Source organism: Aythya marila (genome assembly GCF_965140915.1).
Source record: "Aythya marila genome assembly, chromosome: 10".
NCBI classification, from domain to species: Eukaryota; Metazoa; Chordata; class Aves; order Anseriformes; family Anatidae; genus Aythya; species Aythya marila.
In genome coordinates, this window is record NC_139051.1 from 6,671,183 (window position 1) to 6,697,154 (window position 25,972).

The 25,972-nt window shown below is 44.8% G+C and overlaps 1 protein-coding gene across 19 annotated transcripts in view; it reads left to right on the forward strand.

The window, feature by feature from the left end:
- The window catches only part of MAGI1 (membrane associated guanylate kinase, WW and PDZ domain containing 1), a 319,962-nt gene that overhangs the window by 246,981 nt on the left and 47,009 nt on the right, over positions 1-25,972 (forward strand). For 12 of the 19 annotated variants that reach the window (XM_082767897.1, XM_082767896.1, XM_082767890.1 and 9 more), the window contains exons 6-12: positions 946-1,028; positions 4,242-4,280; positions 8,549-8,606; positions 13,014-13,102; positions 14,164-14,256; positions 17,456-17,638; positions 18,429-19,049. In XM_082767897.1, the coding sequence (XP_082624023.1) occupies positions 946-1,028; positions 4,242-4,280; positions 8,549-8,606; positions 13,014-13,102; positions 14,164-14,256; positions 17,456-17,638; positions 18,429-19,049 (1,166 nt within the window). The remainder of the gene's footprint in view (positions 1-945; positions 1,029-4,241; positions 4,281-8,548; positions 8,607-13,013; positions 13,103-14,163; positions 14,257-17,455; positions 17,639-18,428; positions 19,050-25,972) is intronic. The other 7 variants (XM_082767900.1, XM_082767901.1, XM_082767898.1 and 4 more) reach the window with 3 other exon arrangements.

The following is a 25,972-nucleotide window of genomic DNA, read 5'->3' on the forward strand; positions in this document are numbered from 1 at the left end:
TTGCTGGCCAGTTGTTAGCTCCTCAGGGGTCACAGCCCTCTTTACAGCATTTCCTATGTCACTAGCCTGTTGTGAGGCTAAGGTTAAGTTTGTAAACCTCTCTGAGACCTTGAAGGAGAAGTAAATAGCATTATGATGGTATCGAAACTTAAAGCTCTTAAGCAGTGTTACAGGCTAAGTTAGAGAAATGATACCTCGGGGACCAGAGGTTTGTCTTTGCAGGTCTGGTCTAAGATGACATCAGGCTGCAGAAGAGGCATTGTATTACAAGCTGGTCTCCAAGTGCAAATTAAATGAAGGGAGAAAATAAGTTTTAGAAAATGTATTTAAAGCTTTTTGGCAATGCAGCCTTCGCCACTGGGACTGGCATCACAGTACTGCCAAGGGACTTGTGAGAAGGAAGAGTTGAAAGTGAAGCTGTTTGACTTCCATCAAAGGCTTTGACATTTTTGTGTGTGTAATTAAAAGTTGTCACTGGAAGTTTTGCTTTTGACTAATGCATGGGCCAAGTCTAAACAAATGTTAAAGGTCTTTTGCAGTGAGAAAGGTCACTGCATCCTGTGGAAGGGAAATTTCTCTTCTGTCTTTTCATCGAGAAGCAAATGGCTCATGAGACAGCTCCTGGAACTGAGAAACAAACCACCAAAGACTACAGTTTGGAAATTCGTATTATAGTATTGGCAGCTTTCACATGCATCCTGCCAGTCAGAAATGCTGGTTTTTATATTTTAGCTTTTTGTTTTTCACCTTTGTTTTATTTCAATGCCAAAATTTGTGCGTTTTGGTAGACTAGTTTGCAGAACATCAGTTTGTAATGCTGCTTGTTCTGAGGCAATAGTATGCCTTCAGGTCTGTTGAATAATAAGGAGGATATATACTTTTCTGTCACTGATACTTCAGCTCTGGTTTATTAACAAAGGTCATATTTCCATTTTTGGTTTCCAGCCATAATACAAAAACAACATCTTGGCTAGATCCACGGTGCCTGAACAAACAGCAAAAGCCTCTAGAAGAATGTGAAGATGATGGTAAGAGACTGAAAATAGTTAAATAATGATGTGTTTCATCCTTTGGCTTTCTCCCTTTCCTTTTTCCCTTTTTGGTACTGTGTTCAGAAATGTGTAAATGATAATAAGATGGTTTATAAGTACAAAGAGATAATATTCATTATGTCGTAAAATCACTGTGTGTGTGTGTGTAAGCCATCGAGATGGCAGATCGTTTATTAAAAATCAGCAAGAGGTGGTCAAAGTGAGAGGCCTCTCTGTTTTTGCAAAGGCATTTAAATAGTCACTGGTGCTGAACGAGCCTCGGAGCTCTCGAGCGCTCACTCCTTGGATCGCTGTGTAGGAGGAAAGCGGCTGAGGCTCTGCGTGCTCCATTGTGTTACGCTTCAACTGCCTGTTTTACATGAATTGAAAGAGTTGTGTTTTTATTTCCTTGTTTGAGCAAAAATAACTCAATTGCTTCACTTCTACTGTTAAATTCTGACAGTGCACTTAGTGTTGTGGTTGTTGAAAACAAGTTCCGCTTGAAATTGTAGATTTTTGCCACTGGTAATTTGCACTGAGGTAATTTTGTATTCCTTGAGATGTTGGAAATGCAAGCCACTGTCCAATGTAGAGCAGCCAAATGCAGGACTGCTAAAGGAGGTTCTCTCCCTGCATCCTTAAGGAGGCACTGGAAGAAAAAGGGACTGATGATAAAAATAATTCAGACATTTGGGAAAAACCTATGTGGAAATTTTGGTCTACTGACCAGAAAAGGCATTGATATTCTAGTGAATAGTTTCAGCTAACACAATGCTATCATGGTAGACAGTAAAAATTGGAAGGTTTATCTCATCAGTGTTTGTGCTGTCCTTGTAAAATTAATGTTCATGATACGATTAACCTCCTACTGGTGTGAGTCAGCTCACTACGAGTTACGATTTTATTTTGGAAAAGGACCCACTCAGCTCAACGTTTTTACTGGCAGGATCAAACCTGGCCCCCAGAACTGCTCTTACTATTTCTGCACGTTTCCAACCTCCTCCTCTTCTCACACGTGAGATTTTGCAGGATGGGAGGAGTTGTCTGTGCAGCCTTCGCTGCCGTGACGAAGCAGGGCACCAGCTCCTCGTGGGCAGCCCAGTGGCGTGCACCCAACCTGCGAGGATGTGCAAGAGCTCAGAGCTCAGATGGAGCACGGGCACGCTGAGCTCAGACGCCTGCTTCACATCCTCGGCAGCTGGCGTCAGCTGTCAAGGAGCGAGCGGAGGGAGCTGGATTAATGAAGGCCTTGCTCTGGGCCTAAAAATGGAGATGTCAGCGAGTAATCAGAACAGGAACAAAATTAAATCGGAGCATATGCAGGCAGAGCTCCCTCTTCCTTGCAGTTAAGCATTGCTGGCAATTTAAGGAGGAGGTTGCAAAGTCTGAGCACAAGCTTTTTTTCTTTTGGAGGGCAGTTTTCCCTGAAGCACAGCTTCTGCTCTGGCTTTCTGTGCCAGCGAGATTCCTGCTACGCCGATAGCCCTGGTGATGCCCCGTGCTGTGCTCTGAGCCAGGACAAGGAGCAGCTGGCAGGATGAGCCGGCAGCGGGCAGCTGAGCAACTCCGCTTAACAGTTTTACGTCCCCTTGCAGAAGGGAAAGTCTTCTAAACCTCTTGTCCTCTCAGCAATTACCAGACAAGCATTGGGATAATTTATTTAATTGGGATTGGAAACATGCAGCTGGGTAATTTATTGTATTTAATTCATAATTTTAAAGAGTTGCAGCATTTTTGTTTATCAGGTCCTTAAAATTAGCTAATTTCATCTTCCCACGTGCCCCTTCATTTCATTCACTAAGTTGCTCATTAATGAATATTTTTAACATTCAGTAATTGAAACAGTTGCTTCCTAGGTGCAGCCATGCACTGCTCTGTTTTGCTTGACTGCTCCAGTCTTGCTTCACACATAAGAATAATTATATTTCAAAGCACTAGAAAGAGAGAAAATTATTTGTACTGCATCATGGAAGTTGGACGTTTTTTGGCAAGGGTCGCTGTTGGGCATATTTCCACTGAAGTCAGTGGGACGCCTCCATTTTGTTTGTGTTCCGTGTGTGTGTGTGTGAGTTTTCAGGCTTGACCCCATCCCGTCTGTGGTTTTTATAAATGTGAGATGTTTTTTCAGACTTGTTTGGTGGTAGTTGTCTTGTGTTCTTTCTTCGTCTGGACATGTGTCCCTGGCAAGTTCTGGGTAGTTTTGAGTTGTTTAGGCTATCAAAGGAAATTGCAGTTTATATTTCATGTTAATGTTCCTAAACAACTGTTGGGTAGAATCTGTTGCAGGTTGTGGAAGTGTTTTTTAGGTATCCAAATTTTCAAAAGCAGTGCCGTGACACTACATCTTCTGTTTGCTTCTGTCATTCATTTACGTGGCTTATACCTTACTGTACTAGGTCCAAGATTGTTTTTACCATCTTTGTTCTGGGTTTGTCATCATCCTTCATTTTCTGACTGCATTATTATTATTTATAGGCTAAGCGATACTTTAATCATCTGTGTCACTGTTAACTTATGAATATGGAGCAGATAATGATAAATGGAGCAACGGTGAATATTGATGGGTTTGTGTGTTTGAAAAATTGTGATCTTTGTCCTGGGTGTCTCTAAAACTGGAGAATTCCCATCTTTGCCTCACCAGTGCATCTGGACTTTGGTGTGGGCCTGTGACTCCAGTTAAACGAGGTGCTTTGCTTTATGCCTATCTTAAATCATGCCAGTAGTTACAGTGAAGTCAATTGGACCTCATATGCACACAAATTTACGTACATTCTTGAAAACCTTGCTGCATTAGTTCTTATTTAGATACAAGGTTTTTCTCTCAGATTTCTTCATTGGTATTCAGGTCTGGCCTTCTGATAGATCCTTGTGTCTACAGGAAAGATTACGAAGGTCGGACCATGCAGATCTGAGGGAGAAGCTTCACTACAGCGAGAAGAACACAAATGTATTACCTTGCCACATCAACGCGTGGCATGAAAATAGTCAATTGATACATATATTCTATTAACGCAAGAACCAGTTCTTTCATTATATACATGAAATCCATCAATATTCTGGTCACTGGAATGTGATAAATGGAAAGCTTGGGCTCAACCTGGAAAACTAGTGCTTGTTCTGCTGTTTGCTGGAGGGAATTTCTTGCTTGGTGCTGGTATCTGAAATTTTCTTTTAATTTTTTCTGTCTCATTTACTGCTCTTCCCTTGGAGAAGAAGGGGTACACACGGAGGAACTGGACAGTGAACTAGGTAAATCATCCATCTCTTGTTTTGATGTTTGACTTCAACTGCACAGTTTTAAGCCTTTAATTGCTTTCTCCTTTGTGTCATTTTGCATCTTTCAATTTTGTTTTTCATTTCAACAAGTCTAATTTAGCAACGAAACTTCCCTAACCCATAAAGGTATTAGTCTTCCCCTAGCCTCAGATCTACAGTAGTTTTTGTACTGATTCAGAGTTTGAGGAAAGCTAGAGGGCCTTAATTTTACAAAGTTTGTTTGGATTTGCTTCCTTCTGGACTCTGCAGAAGTTAGGGGCTTTTACATTGGTATCTCTGGCTTCAGGGAAAGGTTCAAAGGTGCCAAAGTTGAAATCAAGTAGCCAAAGGATGAATATATTTGCCAGATAATAGAAACAAAGTGTGATTTAGAAGTTTAAGTATTACACAGGTTGTTTTTGCTGAGCTTGTGAATGAAATAGCAGAACATTTTGCCTCAGTAGGTGATTTTATAAGCAGATGATTTCCGATGATGTGGTACATTTTTATTTGCTGCATCCTTTTGTGAAGTGTGCTGTCTTGATATCTAATCTCAGCGGCGCTCGTTCTGTTATCCTGATGGTGGAGGTAGTTGTTATTTCTGTTCAGCTATGCTCTAGTGCACTTTGAAAGCTGAAAGGCATAAGAGATTGCATAGGATTTTGTTTCCACTGTTATTGCTTTAAAGAGGACTGTATTTACAGTTTATAGTTCTGCATACTGGAGGATTGTATTACCAGAGAATTAACCTCCACTTTCTGTAATGACTTGCAAGTTATTCTGCTTCCCGCTTTGGTGTGATTGATATGGCATTGGCAGCCAGCAGCTATTGACTCACTTTTAACACTTCTCCAGGAACTGTTCTCCTAGATAATATACCTGGAATAATGCATGAGAAGAAAGGCTGAAAAACAGATGCAGGGAAACTCATTAATTGATAAGCCTGACCCCAGTTCTGCAGGCACTTAAACACACAAGTGTTTTGCTTGAACATCATGAGATGTTCTCTTTGTTTTAATGCAGATAAGCTCTACTGAGGTCACAGCCCATTGATATGCTGTTGAGATTAGCAAATATCGCAGTGTGAAGAAAGGCATTTTCAAATGGTTCAGTTACAGCAAAGTTAGTGAGGGGACATGAAGACATATGGCCTACTCACTAAGTGCATCAGTGCTTAGCGTGAACGTAGTGCTGCTGGATATTTAACTCTCTATTATAACTGCAGTTTATTTTATAAGTATGAGAAAATCAAAAATTAAAACATTTTTATACCTTCTTACTTCTGAAAGAGACGGACTGAATATGGAGGTACAGATCACCTCTCCTTATGTTATCATCTCTCTTTTGACAGAACATTGACATAAAAAATTAGTCTTTGGAGTAGAATTTGTCATACGCTTGGGCAGATCCTCCTGGACTCACCTACAGGGGGAGCAGTATAAACTGGGTACACTGAAGTCTTCTCCAGCTCCTTTATGTGATGCGTGGAAGTGACTAAAATCCCTGGGGGAGTTCCTTTGTAGGATTCCATCTATCCCCTCTGTAGGGTAGGATACTAAACAAGAGTATCTCAGTAGGAATCTGTGTATTTACCCCAGGCTTAAAAGTGTGAGATTGGATATTTGTCCGCTGAGTGGACAATATCCAATCTGCTGACGAATTCTCTGAGACTTCAGAGTGCTGCGTGGGTGTACCAAATTAAAAGCTGTGTGGCTCACTCAGACTCCTAATGATGCAAAATGTTTTTGGAAATCTTATATTTATGAAAAATTTCAATACACTGGGTCATCTTCAGTTTGGCAGGAGAGGTGGAGAAGGGAGATGAATAATTTAAAGCAGCTAAGAAGCTAGAGTGCAACATGGCATAGAAATTATTGTTTTAGATGGCTATGGAGATTATTGACATTAGAGAAATTTTGTAGGCTTTTAGAAGTCCAAAAGTACATTTATGTAATCAACAAGTAATGTGTTAGAATTGCAGGGTTTTTGTATTGCTACTTCTGGAAACCTATACACACATTCCTCAAATGGGAAGCTGCAGAGATAGAAAACTGTCCAGGAGCCTGAAAGGATTTGGGCACAATACCAGTTTGGGGGTTAGGAAAGTGCCGATTTTCTGACTTTCCATGAAAGTTCTTTAAAAGAAAAGGAAAAGGAAAATTTAATACCAAAACCTGTTGTGAACAGAAGCAAAGCAAAGCATTTTTGTTTGAACTGTAAAAATCAAAAGCACTTAGTCCAAAATCAACAAAAATTACTAAGCAAGCAAAATTGTGGAAAACTCGCTTCAAGGCATTTGTACATTACATCTCCCTTCCCCCATTAATTCCCTCCACCCTACCCCACCCCCGGCTTGGTTGTTACCATACTACTTTCACCGCAGTGCAAATTAAGAATGAAATGGCTGCCACAACTTGCAATTTTCCTGATTGCTTGCTAGGTCTTAATTTAGCTGCACGGAAACTCTTTAAGCCAGCCCCGGAATGCTTTCACTATACGGGACTCCTTTGCAAACCAGACAGCTGTCTTTGCAAAAAGATTTTCAAGATTGGCCTTTCGCTTTCTAACTTTTGCTCTCATACAGTCTTCTTCCTTGCATGGCGTGGTGAAAAACCAGTTTCTGAAGCATTTATTTCAGATCAGTCTTCTGATAAACTTGTGTAGTACTCTTATGCCCAAAACTTAGCACTGGCTTGCATTTAATTGCTTATGTCTCAAGGAATCCAAAGATGGTAAACCCAGTAAGGATGAAATAATGATAAGAATGAAAAACCTACCTTGTATCTGCAAATAAGGGACATGTGGAGCAAAAACCTTGAAATCAATTTCATCTGATCTTCAGCCAATTCCGAACACAAATATAAACTTTGAGTAATTAGTCCATGTGTGTTTGTATAGATTCTGCTTGTCTCCAGTCTGGAGATGTTTCTATCCTTATGGCAACAGAGCTAAAGTCTGTTAAGGCAGAATTAGATAATTACATTTATTCTAACTAATGGGCCATTGTTGATTATATTGGCTGAGAAATTGATACCATTAATGAAAATAAATCTTTGCATTTGATAATAAACAAACACTGATTATATTCTGTTGGTCTCATCAGTTTAGTGATAAATGTTGAGGAATTATTTTGCATCAGATATGTGAACTTATGTTATCTGACAATGACTTTTTAAAAGAATGAATGTGCAGAGGCTGTGGGGCAGGGACCACACTTGCACAGTCCATAGCATGGTGGAGCTTTCTTTTGAGTTAAATTACAATATTGCATAAACGTACCACTCTATCTGGTGATTATTTCAGTAGCCATAGCCAATGGGAACATTGTGTTCAAAGGAGTGGGACAAGGATCAGGCCCTTAAGTAATACATACAGCTTAAATAACCCTCAGTTGGATGCTGAAGTGATTTTATTACATTCACTAATTATAGCTAAAGTACTATATGCAGTCTAGAAAATCAACAAGAACAAAAGTGGATACATTTCCAAATGTTAATTTCATCTTCAGAACTGTTTTTTGTTAATTATGTTAATTAAAAAAGGAAATCTCTGTTACATGTGATTATGGCAATATGTGTTTTTACATTAAGTACTATGCAGTGAAATACATCTGCGTGTGCCAGCCCCACTTGGGTGGTTTCCATATGCCGGGTGTTTACGTTAAATCCCCTTTGTCCCGTTCCAAGATGCACGTTTACGTTGGACTTGGGGCTGAGCGATGCAATGTAAATCCCTGAGAGATGTGTCAAAAAATACAATTTTATCAGCAGTGGTGAGCATAAATGGCTCCGCCCTGGTACAGAAGATAAAAGTGCTCTTTCTGTTAGCCTGCTACAGTTGCCTGCTGCAGTCTTACCCATCTTCATGTGCTGGTATTAACGTAAATCTGGCCTGTAGCCTGTATCCATCCATTTCTGCTGCAGTGCCTCCACCCAGGACCACTCTGCCCGTGATGGTCAAGCCAGGAGGGTACTTGAGGCACTCCCAGAAAGGAAATGTATTGATCATTTGTTCATTTGATGCAAAAAACAAATCTAAAATTGACTGGCTAGGGTATCTTCCCACGCTAACACGGCACCAATGGGGCAGGTTGAGATGTCAGTGCCGCGCTACACCAGCCTTTAAAGAATGCTCTGATCGTTCTGGAAAGTGTCTGAAGCAATATCTGAGCTGCTGCTGAGTGTGTATGCTGAGCAAGAGCAGGTACCTGCCAGAAAAAGATCCTGCAATGGAGGCTTCAGTAATACTTTTTCTATTTCCAGAGTTGCCTGCTGGTTGGGAGAAAATTGAGGATCCCGTATATGGTGTCTACTATGTAGAGTAAGTGCTGCTGTCCGGGGCTGGGGTGGCTGGTGGGTGGAGGAAGGCTTTCCTCTGCCTTGTGTTCCCCATCCTCGGGTGGGCTCTGCTCAGCACCCTGCTCAGGGGAGGCAGGAGCACCCAAGGGGCAGGGCGTGCAAGAGCCCCAGCACCACCCAAAATGCCTTCATCCATAGAGCACTGACAAGTGTGCAGTCAGCTGAGCTCGATCCCCTTCATCCAGCACTCTGCTCACAATACCAGCAGGTAAACCAGGCTGCCCCATTCCCCTCAAGTGGCTCCCGAGGAGGAATGGAGGAGCCTGTGTGGCTGCCCAGCCACGGCAGTGGTTCTTGCATGGGGCTGCATTGCTGTGACTAGAGTCATGGGATCGGGGCGACGCTCTCCGGAATTAGAACAGCTTCTTCTCCATCTAGATGACAGACCGCTTCCCTTGGGAAACTGGAGAGCTGAGTTTTGTTTCATCATTGACCCCATAAAATGAATTTTTAATTATGTGTATGCTCCTGTCTACCAGGGTGGCTTACGATAGCCCTCAGAATAGACACGGAGTACAATTTCTGTCTGCTTTGGCTCAGTTCTGACCCCACCATCTGTGCCTAGGGAAACAAGGTTAGCAAACTGTGTAATTAAGGCTTGACATTTATTTACCAAAGACATCGAGAATATTTTTCGGCTATTAAATGCCGTGCCAAGAGGTCTTTCCAGCCTTTTTTCCTGTCACTTTATATATACGTGCCTGGTAGTTCTGTGGCACTCCTTACTGCTGTAATTAAATAGAAAAGTAACAGCAATGAGACATAAGTTTATTTTACTTACTATCTATAAGCTAGCAAGATACTCGTTATTTGAGCATCTGTCCCTTCCAATTCAGGCACTCCTCTGTTATTGATTAATAGTTTTTTGAGAAACAACTTTAAGATGAAAAAGTTTAAATTGTAGCATTTTTTGAAATCCTTATAATTATTCTAAAGTTTCTGGAGCTATCTTGAAATTGGAAACCTTTTACAAAACTCACGACCTAGATTTTACCTGCTTCTTTGTTTGGTTAAATATTGCTCTTTAGCAGAAAAATTCTGAACAGCACTCTACAGTGCTTGTATCATAATTACTTGAAAATGTGTTTGCTTTTTAATAAAGACTTGTGGGATAAGAGACTGTAAAATAAAAAAAGTCCTGAAATGTAAACTTTGCCTTGGACACAAAGATGGGCATTAAGCAAATACAATTAACTCTACCAGTCCCCTGGCAGTAGGAACTGTTTGTAGTGATGGAGAAACTTTTACTCTTCTGTTGTTGTTTTTTTTTCTTCTTGAAATTGTGTCGTGGTTCCGCTCGAGTGGGCAGCCGAGCTCCACCACAGCCGCTCTCTCACTCCCCCTCCTCAAAGAGGAATGGGGAGAAAATATGTGAAAAGGGCTCAAGGATTGAGATAAGGACGAGAAAATCATGCAATAATTATTGTAACGGGCAAAACAGACTCGGCATAAGGAGATAGTAAGATTTATTGCCTACAACTAACAAGCGAGAGAAGTGAGAAAACAAAGGAAAAAAAAAACAAAAGCACCTTCCCCCCCCATCCACCCTTTTCCACCTCCTCCCCCCGAGCGGCGCAGGGGAACGGGGAATGGGGGTTATGGTCAGTCTACAGCACTTCTTCTCTGCCGCTCCTTCTCGGTCACTCTCGTCCCCTGTGCTGTGGGGTCCCACCCACGGGATGCAGTCCTTGATGAACTGATCCGGCGTGGGCTTCCCACAGGCAGCAGCTCTTCCAGAACTGCTCCAGATATGGGTCCGTACCACGGGGTCCATCCCTCAGGAGAAAACTGCTCCAACCTGGCTCCCCTACGGGCAGCAGCTCCTGCCAGATCACCTGCTCCTGCGTGGGCTCCTCTCCACGGGCTACAGGTCCGGCCCGGAATCTGCTCCGGCAGGGGTCTTCCACAGGCGGCAGCCTCCGTCGGTGCAGGGCCACCTGCTCCACCGTGGTCTCCTCCACGGGCTGCAGCGTGGAACCCTGCTCCACCGTGGTACTCCATGGGCTGCAGGGGGACATCCTGCTTCACCATGGTCCTCACCACAGGCCGCAGGGGACTTCTGCTCCGGCGCCTGGAGCACCTCTCCCCCTCCTTCTACACTGACCTTGGTGCAAGGCTGTTCTCCCACTCCCTTGACTCTCCCGGCTGCTGTGGCGCAGCGCTTTTTCCCTGTCTTAAATATGCTCTCACAGAGGCGCAAACAACATCGCTTATTGGCTCGGATCTGGAAAACAATGGGGCCCTTCCCAAACATGGGGCAGCTTCTAGATCTTTCTCACAGAAACCACCCCTATGGCTCCCTGCTACCAAAACCTTGCCACGTAAACCCACTACATTCCACCCCTCGCCTCTGTTAAAAGCATATTTAAGACTACTCACAACATACTATCACTTTACAATTATCACAACAACCTTCACAAACTTCACTTACATCAAAAAGAAAAAGAATTCACCACACCAAAATAAACATAACATCATCACAGCACCGACAAGGTGGACATTTTACACACACACCACCCCTCGTCCCTTCACCACACTAACATATCGCAGTTACTGCTTTCTTAAATTCTTCACAACTTGTACATTCCTAACAATCATCCTGCACATATTTTTGCCCGTTACTTCTACTAACTATCATCTTATCTCAAATTCCTTGAGCCCCACGTTGGGCGCCAAAAAAGACTGTCGTGGTTCCGCTCGAGTGGGCAGCCGAGCTCCACCACAGCCGCTCTCTCACTCCCCCTCCTCAAAGAGGAATGGGGAGAAAATATGTGAAAAGGGCTCAAGGATTGAGATAAGGACGAGAAAATCATGCAATAATTATTGTAACGGGCAAAACAGACTCGGCATAAGGAGATAGTAAGATTTATTGCCTACAACTAACAAGCGAGAGAAGTGAGAAAACAAAGGAAAAAAAAAACAAAAGCACCTTCCCCCCCCATCCACCCTTTTCCACCTCCTCCCCCCGAGCGGCGCAGGGGAACGGGGAATGGGGGTTATGGTCAGTCTACAGCACTTCTTCTCTGCCGCTCCTTCTCGGTCACTCTCGTCCCCTGTGCTGTGGGGTCCCACCCACGGGATGCAGTCCTTGATGAACTGATCCGGCGTGGGCTTCCCACAGGCAGCAGCTCTTCCAGAACTGCTCCAGATATGGGTCCGTACCACGGGGTCCATCCCTCAGGAGAAAACTGCTCCAACCTGGCTCCCCTACGGGCAGCAGCTCCTGCCAGATCACCTGCTCCTGCGTGGGCTCCTCTCCACGGGCTACAGGTCCGGCCCGGAATCTGCTCCGGCAGGGGTCTTCCACAGGCGGCAGCCTCCGTCGGTGCAGGGCCACCTGCTCCACCGTGGTCTCCTCCACGGGCTGCAGCATGGAACCCTGCTCCACCGTGGTACTCCATGGGCTGCAGGGGGACATCCTGCTTCACCATGGTCCTCACCACAGGCCGCAGGGGACTTCTGCTCCGGCGCCTGGAGCACCTCTCCCCCTCCTTCTACACTGACCTTGGTGCAAGGCTGTTCTCCCACTCCCTTGACTCTCCCGGCTGCTGTGGCGCAGCGCTTTTTCCCTGTCTTAAATATGCTCTCACAGAGGCGCAAACAACATCGCTTATTGGCTCGGATCTGGAAAACAATGGGGCCCTTCCCAAACATGGGGCAGCTTCTAGATCTTTCTCACAGAAACCACCCCTATGGCTCCCTGCTACCAAAACCTTGCCACGTAAACCCACTACAAATTGGTAAGAAGTATTAGCTCTAAACACTTTGTAAGGGTCAAAAGCACCCTAATGGCCCTTGAAGGAGAGCAGCTGGTGTTTCACCAAATGCTGGTTTCAACAGGGAGTGTTTGCTGGTGGCCAATTCTGAATATTTTGATCCGTTCAGAGCTCAGCTTTTCAGCCCATAGCCTGCATCCCGGCAGATATTTTTAAGACACTCTATTAATAGTGTGCATTGATCAGATAGCTGGCAGATGTTAGCAGGTATTGGGTTTGTGTTTGTTTTTTCTTTTTTTAGCTTCAGTGAGCCAGGGAATGACTGCACCTCCGGGAATCAGATTAAAGTGGGGATAACATAGGCCTGTCCTTTAAAATACAATCAGGCAAGGGCACCTTTTGTGCTTTAATCTCACTATTTTACAGAATAGATCATTATTTTAGTGTATTTGAAGGAATTAGACAGTGCATCATATCAAGACTGGAATCCACTTGTTTTCTTAAATATGCTTTTTGGCACAACTTTGTGAGCATTGCTGCTGTTCGTATCATTCAGAGTTTGACTCCTTTCCTCAGAGAAGTTTAATACCTGACCGTCATGCCTGCTTGTCACATAAAGGATTTCCTAATTCTTTGCTCTCTTTCTTCCCCAGCCACATCAACCGGAAGACACAATATGAAAACCCAGTTCTTGAAGCGAAGAGGAAGAAACAGCTTGAGCAACAGCAACAGCCACCCGAAGGTTGGCACCGCCGAGGGCTTGGTGGTTGGGGTTTTCATGGGGGAATGTGCCTTCCCTCACTTTGGCAGCACCGTGCCAGTGTTTTTGTCCTTCGTTTTGTGGCCTTAGAGCTTTTAAGAGGCAAAATGACGTGTGTAGAAAAGTTGCAAATGCCCTTCACATAAGATGAAGAAAATCTAAACCATCTAACCACTTAAATGTCCTAGCTTTCAGCCCTGTAATGGGGAGAGGTTTTTTTTAATTGCCTTTATTTCTGGGAAGTTTCTAGGCTTCCGAGAAATAATGAAAGCACACGTTTTCCTCTTTCATCTGCTGTATCAAGTTGTTCACTATAGCTGGTGTTGTTCCAATCTGCACTGGGACTTGTAGTCTACTGAAGGAGATGAGGAGTGGGCATTTTACATCTACATGAAAGAAGCCTTTCAGCATGGGGGAGTTCTTGACCCAAAGATTTTGGATGTTGTCAAGCTCTAGCATCTGAAGTAATTTTGTGATTTCAAAACGCTTTTTCACTTTTTTTCCTTTTTTTTTTTTGTTTTAGTTTTCATTTTATTCCTTTTTTAAAAAAAAAAAAAAAAAAAAGCAGCTCAAATGCAGTGAGATGCCTGTGGGTTTGTCTTGGTACCTCCATAGCTTTCCCACCCCTCATTCAACAACGGCTCCTGTCAAAGGGGGGAGATAATTGGGATGATTTAGGCCTCAGCATTCCTTCTGCGGCCCCGTTTGCAACAACATCATCCCTTCTACTTAACAGTCAGGGTGGACAGATGTGGGCTGTGAGGAACAGATTTAATATAGATACTGAGACCACCTAGATGCAAATGAAGTCCCAAGTATGAGTGTGAGGTAGGGTGTCCCAGCAGTTGACCTGGACACAGAGACCTCCAGAACAGGTTTTTGAACATCCCATTCATTTTATTTCTTCTTTCCATGACTCTTTCAACTCTTGCCATGCTTCTCATGTTTCCTGTGCTCAAACCTTACACTCCCAGTGTGTGTACATGCACGAACTCCTAGTGCTGATGTGAAACAAGTAACATTTCCCTCTCTGCCCCCTCCAGAATGGACAGAGGAGTGTCCATCTCTCCCACCACCCGCTGCTCCAAACCATGTTTCAAACAACCAAGAGGCAGTTCGGGAAGCACCAGTGCAAGGTAACAACCTTGTTGAACCAGTTGTAAAAGTGCAACAAGTTTTTTTTCACACAAATTAAATTCCCTCAGCCACAGTAAAGGGAATATCTCCATTACTAGTGTCATACACCAGGGTATGTGCCTGCTCATCTGAATTACCCTAGACTTTGAGACTAGTTGTTTCAAGACGACATCTGTTGCCAAATGCAAGAGGCAAATGAGATTACCTGCATGAAAAAAGGATTGTGACTGTTCTCCCATGTAGTGTTCCAAGTCTTTAAAAAGGCATGAAAACATGAGTTACATCAGTGGGTTTTAACAGCAACTGCTGCTGGTGGATGCAAGTTCAAATGGGAGGAGAACTTGTTCTACAGAGCTGTATGGGTAAGCAAGGATTAGGCTTTTATTTCTTCTAAACACTGCTGAGTTTAGAGTGTGGCTCTTATAGTAAGATCAAGAGCAAACTTTTTTTTTTCTGTTTATACAGGGCAACCTTCCCTCCCAAAATCAACATAAAAGCTTACCATATTTTAATATGACAAAGACACAGACATCCACATGAAAATTTAAGTTTGAATGCCTTTAATGTGAAAGGGGTAGGAGCTGGGAGGGAGTGATATTAGGTCCAAACACTGTGGACCTACTTTGAAGTTGAATTAAATGTGTACAAGCACTGTAGGGTATGATAGCCCTTTTTATTAGTGTTGGTGGTCTGTGTATGGCCAGCTCTTCACAGACCAGTGGCTTGTCTTAAAAACCTTGCCAGACAGGACAGGAATCATTCTTGGACTCGCAGCATGAGCAGAAACGTTGCTAGATCAGGTTGCCAGCAAGGGCAGAATTTCACTTGTACCTGTTGCAGTACAAGTGCTCTGTGGTTACAAGTGGTTGTAAGTAAGCTGCATCTTTAGTGACATCTAAATCGCATTGCGTGTGTGCAGCATTGCCCTGGTGTGCAGGAACCAGAGGATGAGGAAGGTGAGAGAGGGGGACACAGAAGCACGTCATTGAGGCAGGCCCCAGGAGCTGGGAAATAACTCTCTAGCCCTGCAGGTCAGCTGTGGTCTCTGAAGACAAGTCCGGCAGGTGCGGTGGCATCCCGGGGTGCCTTTTCTGCCATGAAGAGCCAGGACGTGCTCTCTGTACAGGTGGCAGTAGATCTGACCTTCTGAAAAAGATGTGCCCAATTTGACAGTATCCAACCCCCCCAGCACATTCCCAAGGGGTGTTAGAGTGTGGTAGGGTAGTCCAGACTGGCAGCAAGGAAAAACACGGGAGGTCTGGGGGCAGTGCCCTGCCCACCAGGCATCTGGTGTTCGTTATCTCATCAGAGTGCCCCCAAACAGCTGGTCCTGTTTTAGGAGACATCTCCAAATGCCACATCTGCCTTTCACACTGTCAGGAAGGAGCAAGGGCTGCCCAAGCATCCGTGCATGACAAAGCAAAGGACCTGTTAGGAGCCTCACTCAGCTCTCTACCCGCTCCTGACTGCCATCCACCGAAATCTTACAGCAACACTCCAGGAAAGCGTTAGCGTGTCTCAGCACCACTCTGAGTGATGTGCCCTGATACCCACTGATGGCTCTCTCTCTTCCATTCCTTCCTCTTTCTTTCTCAGTGCTGCTCCTCCTTCTCTCGCTCCCCCTTTCACAGCTATTTCCAGCTCCCTGTCCTCCTGCCCTGTGCCCAGGGGTTTCCGCCTCCCACCGGTGGCACTGCTGGTGGGGATGTGGGCACAAGAAACCCTCCCTGTGCCTCTGGCCCTGCTCTTCCAGCTGGGATTTTGTGGATGCACTCCCTTAAAACATGAGCCCTTCCCAAATGCTGTAGGTGGGACATAGCCTGTGGTGCTACCACCCGCTGTTACTACAGGGCGAGTTCACGCTGTGTTTGTAGGCAGAAGCTGGCACGCTCTGCCTGTTCTGTTCAGCTTTTGAACCAGAAATTAGCAGAGGACCAAGCCCTGCTACGTGCTGCCTCTCAGCTGTGTTGTTACCGGCGGGGCTGGGCTGCACTCAGCGATCAAGGCGCTTCTCTGCACCTTGGGGCCTGCCCACGGTGCGCGGGATTTCTGCGCTACCCTTCAAAGGCAGAAGAGTGCGAATCCTCGCACTTCCCCCTCATGAATAATCTTCAAATGAACATTTTTATCCCCCCCTCCCCAAGTCAAAGGCTTACAAGCCTCCCTCAAGGTCTGCTTTCTGAGCAGAGGCCCACGGCGGTGCCGCCGAGGTTTTTTGAGCGTGTGCCAGCCCTCCTGGCTGCGCCGCACGCTGCTGCTCCCGGAGCTGTCACCAGAGGGCTTAGTGGCACAGTCGCTTCCCCTCTAAGCATTAAAAACAATTAAAAGTGCAAAGGTGTTTGGTGTTGGCTCTGTGAGGTACAGCAGCTCTGACTCCTTCTCCAAGGCTGTGCGACATGCTCGGCGAGGATGCGCGTTTGGTTTTGGAGCGTCTTGTTCTCTCTTAACTGTGCTCCCGGAGAGCTTTAACAGCCTCCAGCAAAGCCACCCCAGTCCCAGGGACTCTTTGATCCGTACCTCACAACAGCAGTGCTTCATCCACAATAGGCAAGGAGCAGAAAGAAGAGTCAGACATAAGGCAGTGTCTGAAGAACAGCAGCACCTCCCTGCCCTGGCAGCAGAGGTCGTAGGGCGACAGCAATGGTGGGGTGGGCAGGGGATTGTGCTGGAGGGTTGAGCAGTGTCTGGCCACTGCTTGGAAGCTGCTTTTTGCTTGGTGGGTTGGGAGAAGGCCAAGGGGAGAGGAAAAAAATGGTACTAATCTCTGCAGAGATTCTTACTACAGATTTTTTTGTAGGGGGCAGCTGTGCTGCCCGCCTCCCATCCTTACTGGGATGGATGTCACCACGTCAGGACAGAGATAAAACATGTATCTATGCCAGCATTGCCAGCTTTAATATATTCTGTTCCCCCAAAAAAAGCATTTTCCCCCCTGTGTAGACTCAGGTCTTTGGTATGCACAAGCACAGCTAACAAAGCAGCTGGTAATAGGAGGTTTTTGCTCGTTCCTTTTACTGCATGATTGGTCCCAGGGAAACAGGTGGAGTGCAATGAGGTGCCAGGACAGCAGAGCCAAGCTCGGTCCCAGCCAGGCTCACCGCTGTGTCTGTGCACTTGTTAGAACGGTGAGGGACAGAGGAAAAACAGATCAAATGCTCTTGCCTGCCTGTTCATAGATTTTCCAAACTTCCTACACAGGAAAACCTTTTTTTACGAGAAACCCCTCGGAGTTGAAAGGGAAGTTCATCCACACTAAGCTAAGGAAAAGCAGCAGGGGGTTTGGCTTCACTGTCGTCGGAGGAGATGAGCCAGATGAATTTCTGCAGATCAAAAGTTTGGTGCTCGACGGCCCCGCAGCCCTGGATGGCAAAATGGAAACAGGTACTTTAAATCAAATCTCCACCACCACTTTGATTTATGTTTTTTCAGATGTTTTTATGTGCAATTCTTAACGACCTCTAGTCCTCACCTTGTTTTGGGGGAAGGGCATTCAGCTTTCCAATTAGCAAGCAAGGAAGCGGGATGCGTTGAGGGATATGCTCTAAATCTGTGGTGTTTGTGTAGGGTTGTATTACTGCACGTTGTATTTATCTGCCATGGCGTGCACCCCTTCTCCCAGCTTCTCGCAGGATATGGGCAGAGGAGTGCCCACCTGCGCATCACATGCTAAAGATCCCTGTCTTGCAGCCACAGCCGTAAAGAAGTGAATCATACCTAGATGTCAGGCTAAAGTATGCTTGAGACATGCTTTTTGAGCAGTTGGTATTTGAGCCTTCTGTTACAGCTCTCATACGCTCTCAGTTTTGCTTCTATCATATGTCAGCGTAGCACAGGGTGTAACAGTGAGAGCTGGGGCTTCACAATAACTGCTAAATGGGCTATATATTGTCGCTTGAATTTATTAATTTTTGCATGAGCCAAATTCAACTTTCCATTTCAAAAACATTTATGTACTTCAAGGCTTTAGCAGTGAGTCCGTTATGTGCAGATAATTCTTACTTGCCCAAATGTGACTGCTCCTTTTCCTTGCAAAGTATTTGGGTGCTGCTCTTCACCTGAGAGTGGTAGCTGTGGGTGCTGCAGATCACAGCTCGCAGGCTCCATTTCTCAGGTTCCTGCACAAACGTGAAGCAGCTGTACGCATTTGTCTATCTGTCTGTGTCCTCTGCAGGGGACGTCATAGTCAGCGTGAACGACACCTGTGTGCTGGGGCACACTCACGCTCAAGTCGTGAAAATCTTCCAGTCCATCCCCATCGGTGCCAGCGTGGACCTGGAACTGTGCCGAGGCTACCCCCTGCCCTTCGACCCCGACGACCCCAACACGAGCCTGGTGACGTCCGTGGCGATTTTGGACAAAGAGCCGATCATTGTGAACGGGCAGGAAAACTACGACTCCCCAGCTAGCCACAGCAGTAAAACAGGGAAAGTAAATGGCACAAAGGAGGCGAGGCCCAGCAGCCCGGCTGAGGTCTCCTCCAACGGACCCCACGGCTACCCCAATGACACGGTCTCTTTGGCGTCCTCGATAGCAACGCAGCCTGAACTGATAACTGTGCATATAGTGAAAGGGCCCATGGGCTTTGGCTTTACTATAGCAGACAGTCCCGGCGGGGGCGGCCAAAGAGTGAAACAAATCGTGGACAGCCCGCGGTGCCGCGGCCTGAAGGAGGGCGATCTCATAGTCGAAGTGAACAAGAAGAATGTGCAGAGCCTCACGCACAACCAGGTGGTGGATATGCTGATTGAATGTCCCAAGGGAAGCGAAGTCACGTTGCTGGTGCAGCGAGGAGGTACGTTTTTGAAACCGCTTTTTGAAATTTATCAAAAAAAAGCACGTGTCACGAAAGACCTGCTCTCTTAAAACTCTCTGCTGAAATGCTTTGTGGCCTGAGGTGTAGGATCTGCCGCATGTTGGCAGTTGTTAGGTCACATAGATGGTTAAAATTATTTGGGTTTTGATGCTGCTCTGAGGGCAATGTGCATTAGTTTCTGTGCACACTTGCACTACACACGGCGTCTGGTAGGGGGCAAGAGGGTGGTATGGCTACACCTTTACTTACATTACAAACCTCAATCTGCTCATAAAACTTTATTCATTTAAAGAATAAGGACGTTTCCTGAGCTGTTTTAAGGGATGAAAGAAGCTTGTAATATGTTCTGTGATTTGCAGTGTCTGAAGCCAGATACCTGTGGACTTTTCACTATGGAAATGATTTTTCACTGGGGTACAGTTTGGGTTGGAGGCAGAAAAGTTAAACTTCTCCAAGTTGTGAGTGATTGAAACATTTCTTCTTGCCGTATTTATTTGTTGGCAACTGGGAGCTGAGCTCATTTTTGCTTGCGTTGCTGAGAGGGCACCAGCAGGTACAAAAAGAGTCCAAAATAAGAGTCCTGGTACAAAAATGCCAGGCGTGGGCATGCAGGGTAACCTGCTAGTGGGATCCGGCCGTCTGCAGAATCACTCTGCCACTGACAGAGTAAGGGTAAAGCAGCACACCCCACCTCACGTAGTATGCTTATAATTGGCAGATTAAATTTACAGGGAGAAGGAGTGTGGAGCTTGCAGGGGACGTCCAGGTCAGCTGCCCAGCACAAAACCAAGACCAGAGGGGTCAGCTCTCCCCTGTGCCTCTGCCCTCTGCTGTGAGGAGGGATCAGCCTGATGCTGGCCCTGTGGCCCTGACGGGGGCAAAGCCACAGCCCCACTGTGCTCCCTGTCCCATACAGTGCTTTCCGCAGACAATGTGGGCACACTGTAGGGACAGAGGGACGCTGAGAGGCAGGTGCTGAACGCAGCCCCAGGCAGCCCTAGGGAGAGTGTTGGGTATGAAAACACTTCTCTAAAACCCTCCCAAAGTGTTTAGGTTGTAGTCAGTTGGCAACCAAGGCCAGTCCATTTAATAGAGGCATGCTGCTTTCTGAATTTGCACCTCTGGTTTGTTTTTGAAGTCCTTTCAAGGAATGGAGGGCACCGACTCTGCAATTAATAGCAATCCCGGAGAAAGCAGTGCCTTTCATATACTCCTTCCTTTGCAAGTGCCTACTGTATTTTTGTATTTTGGTAGTAAATTAAAAAGTACAGAATAGAATATATTAAGAGTTCTGCAATTTTTGAGGTGTGGATTCCTTAGAGACTTTCAATACCAGATAGGTTTAAAAAATGGACCGCAGTCTCATGATTAATATATGTATTTTGGAAAAAATATGGTTGGAAGAAAGATAGCAGCTATTATTAATCCTCCTTGAGAGCACATATATATCTGGTACCACCATACATTAATTATTTGAATTGTGGCTGACATTTAATAATTCTCCTTGTGCCTTGAAGGCATAATGAAAAGGTTTGATGAGGAAATAAAAGCAGAGTTTTAATAGGATAGTAAATAGTTCCCTGGTAATCTTGCTGAATCTCATATATTTTTTATTGAATTGAGACACTAAACACATGTTGAACATTCACTGTCCCCTTCCCACATAGGTGCCGTATCAATCTCCTTGAGCTTGCTCTCCCCCTTCCTCAAGGTCCTGACATTTCTCTCTTGGTGCAGAGCACTTGCAGCTCCAAATTTCATGCTCTCATGATACAGGACTCTGAAACCATGGTGGCCCTGGATCCAGTTAGTTGTTGAAATGCGGTTTTCTCCCTCCCCAGAAGAAAACTGGACTAAAGGGCATGGAGGTTGTGGCACCAAAGCCCAGCAGAATACACTCAGCAGTAGCAGCCCACCATCAGAACCAGTCGGGTTTGTTAAAAGCTCGAGATGGAGGTGGCTAAAACATACTCAATGCTCAGTGCTGCTGCACTTGGGTCCTCTCTCCAGAAATTTTGCCTTGTGTTACCTCTGCCAAGTCTTTTCGCAGAAGTACCATCCCCAGACAACGTGCTGCTGTTTGTTGTGATCCAGATACAGAAATGTTGTTGGCCCCTGTGCCTGATTCAGGGCTCCTGAAGCTGTTCTTTAGCTTCAGTCAGTTGTCCTTTCCTCCTCCTCCCTCTGGTGTCCAGTGAAGAAAGTGCTCAGATGCTGCCAGGCATCCTTGCATTAGCCTAGCATTTGCATGCAGCCAGGCTGTGCACAAAGCATCCCTGTAACACTACGTCTGGTGCTCAGAGCCGACGGAAGGATTTGTCAGAAGTGATTACTAATCAGGCAGAAAAATATCAGCAAAAGACGGGTAATATACAGCAAAAGCTCTGCCTGCTCCAAGCTGCTCATGCGCTCCCTACAACAAGGTTTAATTGTTAAAATGCAAACCCGCAGCCGCCGAGAGCAGCCTGGGAAATATTTCCTGTCATATTTCCTGCCTTGGGGGAGCGGGCAAGTCCTGCAGGTGCTCCGAGGGAGGAACACAGGGATGGCTTCAGGGAGGATGGAGCTGCAGTGCCCCCTCTGCATGCTCAGCTGCTCACGTGGCATCTGAAAATCATTTGAGGGACTCGTCTGAGATTTGGGGGGGGATAAGTAAATTAAGAGAGGGATGATGTCATGTCATTTTTTTGCTTTTGAGAGGCCCCATGGAAGACTTGCCTTACCTATGTTCTGTTTTCAGTTTATTTTCCCCTTTCTCCTCCCTTCCCTAGGGCGTGATTATATTCTTGCTAGTGTTTTCCTATTTCATCCCTACACAGTGCTGGAAAAAACTCCATAAGTCTATCTCACAGTCTGGACATCAACATTTGAGGGGTTGAAGAAGAGTGAACTCGGAGCAGAGGCAGGGGCAGGGTGGCCGATTGGGCTGTACCTGAGAGCAGATCGAAAATCTGCCTTTGCTTAGCAAAATGAAGGGACAGAGGGGGGAAAATTATTGTCTGTAGCTATTATGCAGGAGAGATAGAAGATTCTTAAACCAAAGAGATCTTAGCTGAGGAGCAAATGGGTATTGTTTGGCCATGAGTAATTTAAAGTGGTAATAAGAAGAAAGTGCCAACCCATCAGAGACTGCAAGTCCGACCGGAGGAGGCAGGAAGCCTTTGCTGGCTGAAGGTGAAGCTCAGCAGGTTTGAAGGGGTTACGACACGGTGCTTGCACCGGAGGAAGAGATGCTTGACAGCACAGGAGGGCCATTCAAGGCCTGAATACATAAAGCTGCCAGCGCTATTGGTTACAAAATGCAGAATTAAGGAGATGTTTTTGTCCCTGCGATGCACAGTGCCACTGCACATCTCATTTATTTTGAAGAATTATTGTTAACACGGACACAAAAGGCACATCTTTATTTTGAGTATTTGTAACTGAAAAAGGTTATTTAAACATTGAACCTACCAAGTAAACAAAGTACTTTTCCCCCCAAAAAAGGGAATGTTTGCCGCTTGAAATCCATTTTTCATTGAAATCTTGTCAACGCAGAGTAATTGACTGAAATCAGCAATTCTCAAATACCTCACCATTCTGCATAGATTCCATTTATAATAAAAGCAACATTTTGTCAGAATAATTTCCCTGCTTCCCAAGTGACTTCTGTTCCAGGGAGCTGTCTGTGCTAGAACAGGTAGGGAGCTGTTTCAGAAGTTATTCTGCAAAAACTACTGGGCTGTATTTATCTGGGTCAATAAGAAATAACAGTTGTTTCAGTGAAAGTAGCTGCATGTTTTACTTATGTATTTTGCAAATAACCTCAGGTTAAAGAGGGGTTTTGGTGTTTTTTTGTTGTTTTGTTTTGTTTTGTTTTGTTTCAATTTTAGGTTAGTCTTCAGTACAAATCATCCAACAATACTGTGACTGCTTTGGGTTGGGTTACAAGACAGTCTGAACATTTTGCATGCAGGTTTGACTGGACAGTTTCCTCTCCAAGCATTCACAGTTGGTGCTCGCTGGCATCTTTATTGACCAGAAGGCTGAAAGTAGCATAAACCTTGAGCCTGATCTGTGTAATCCCCTCAAAGGTGTGTTCCCACTTCACTGGAGATCAAAGTAAAAGCATGCAGTTGAGATGTCACTCACATGTCACGTGCAGATCAGTGCAGTTTCCCTAGTGCCAAATTCACATTAAAGCAGGGAACGGAAATCAGTCTTTGGAGACATAAATGGTACAGATGTTGGAGTTTCAGAACCATGTGTATTTTGTGGGAAGGGGAGACTGAGCAGCATCGACCTGTGTAAATGCCATCAGTGGGCACCTGAGTGCTAACCTCCATGTAAAAGCAGTCAGTGATGAAATCTCAATTTCGGGTTCAATTAAATGGAAGATGGTTGTGGGGAGAGATGAGGCAGAAAGGAGTGGGGAGGCCTGTGCTGGATAACCCTGCTAGTTTGCTCCTTGACTCAGCCTTAAGAATGTCCTTGCGATACATATAACTACAGGAGAGGTTTGTAGCAACGGAACGAAATTACAGAGCTTGAAAGCAATAAACCTATTAAGTCTGCTTAGCTATATGAAGCCTCCCTTGCTGTTCCAGAGATACTCTTGGCGTGTGAGGCTAATTAACCTCCACCACTTCCCATGGAGAGGAGTTAACTCCTTCCTCTTGTGCCAAAAATGAGTGCTGGACTCAACTGCTCTGGACTCGAAGGGTCTTTCAGTAGCCTAAAATGGAAGGACTTTTTTTTTTTTTCTCTCTCTACTTATCTTGTGTTTAGGCCCTTGAAACGTAATATAGTAATATAAAGATTTTCATCTTTTTCATTGTGCTGCTGGCTACAGCTTCAAGTTCCCCCCAGCCAGGGCAGAGAGAGTTAGAAGATTCTTTAGACACGGTGGGAAAGCTTTACAAACAATATATCGTAACAACTTATAATTGCACGCACATTATAACAGCGTGATTGAAATCAGATTGCTCTTTGAGATCTGGAGTGCCAAGCTATAATTCTTTGGTGTAAGTTACAGTGACACTGAGCACAAGAACCCAAACCAAGTAAGATCCATTACCACTGCTGGGTTCAGAGGACATCTCCTCCCTTTTTTCTTCCCCCACCACAAACCCCTATCTGTCTGAATTTTATAAGTGAAAATGTTGTCTTTGTCCTTATTTATTGAGATTCCTCTACCCCCACAGAAAGGGAACTTCACCTTCCTGTCCCTACCAAAAGTGTTGGAAAGCAATCATTGAGTGGTAAGAGCCAAAAAAAAAAAAAAAGTCTAATCTCACAGTGTTGGAATTAGAGCTCCTTTTCAGTTGCTATCCCTAATGATGCAAAACCATGGTAATTAGAGTTGCAATCAGCTATTCAGTAGAGGCTTGAACTCTTTTGAACAAGCCACTCACTTCTGTTTGCCCTTTAGGCTTGCAGTGAAGAGCGAGCTGAAAGTCATGCCACTCCTGCATCTAGCTGCCAGAAAATCTCAAACTGCCTTAGCAGCTGCTGAAGGAGAGGAAAAGTGAGTCCAAACTGCTTTTAGGACAAAATCACAACCTGGGAATTGGATGACCGTTGCCACAGAGCGTGTTAGCCTGTGCCAAAGCTTCTGGAAGGGGAAGAAAAGTTCAGGGTTTCCAGCAGTGTTTTCAGTTCTCAGCACAGAGGGAGCAGAGCATTATACTGGGGTCTTTGTCCCACGCTTGGATCCGCAGGCACCCCCATGAAAATCCACCTCTCTGAGCTCGGAGCTGCCAGTAAGGATCATCCTGCAGCCCTCCCTGGCGGTGGGTTCTCTTTCTACCCCTTAGCCCACCACATTGTGGCATCTTCCCTCACCAGAAGCAGGAGCAGACCTAACTCCTCTCTGCCATACGGTGTGCTCAACTCACCTCTACGCTTCTGAAAACCCCATTTCAAGTCTTCTCAATTCTTTCTTGCCTCAGCCTCCTTCCCTTCTGTCAACCACCACCAGCTCCCAGTGCTCCCAGTGCCTTCTGCTCAGGTGTCTCCCATCACGCCTGTTGGCTCTCAGCAGTTTGTCACTCTGTGCAGGTTATTTTGACACGCACACTGTAAAATGCCTGATACTGTAGTGCTACTAACACCATCCAGAAGTAACAGGTGGGGATGTATTTTTTTTTTGATAGCTCACAGGTGCACGTATTTATTTAGTAAATTATGTTAAAAATGAGAATTGCAGCATGTTTAAAGAAATATATGTACATATGCCAAGATTTATTTTTCTATTTTTTTTTCCTTTTTGTAATGTCAGGGCCATTGCTTTATGACTCCAGACTTAGTATTTCCTGATTTAATTGGGAACTTACTTGGCATTTAAAAATCTGCTATCGATCACTTTCCGTTGTTTAATTTTGTTACTATTTCCTTTAAATAGATTTGCCTTTGTGGAAGGAAATCAGATAAGTAAAGTTTTTAAGTTTGTCTACAAAATGCATAAAAAATGAAATATTTTTTAAACAGTTTGCTATGTTATCTTTCTGTTTTCAAAAAATAGATAATCCTAGAACAAACACATTGTGTAAACACCAGGTTTAAACATGTGTAAACATCAGGTTTAATATAATTTCCACACAAGCTGCCTAGTTTCCATGAGTTGCAGTGCAGGAGAGGAGCTGAGCTTGGAGAACCTTTAACTGGGAGTAGATGCATCTTTTTTTCCAAGCTACTGAGTCAGTCTTAGCTGTTCTCTTCTCTCTGTTTAACAGAATTATATTCAAACAAGGCCAAAAAAAAAAAAGCTGATGAGACTTTAAAACAAGTTTAAAGCAAGTTTTGATGTCACATTTACCATTCTCTTACAGTCTTATTCTGATTAGGGACCAGTATATCAAGGAGCAGGTACAAAAATCAGTTCAAGTCAAGAAAAGATGAAATAAAGGAAACGTTACACATTC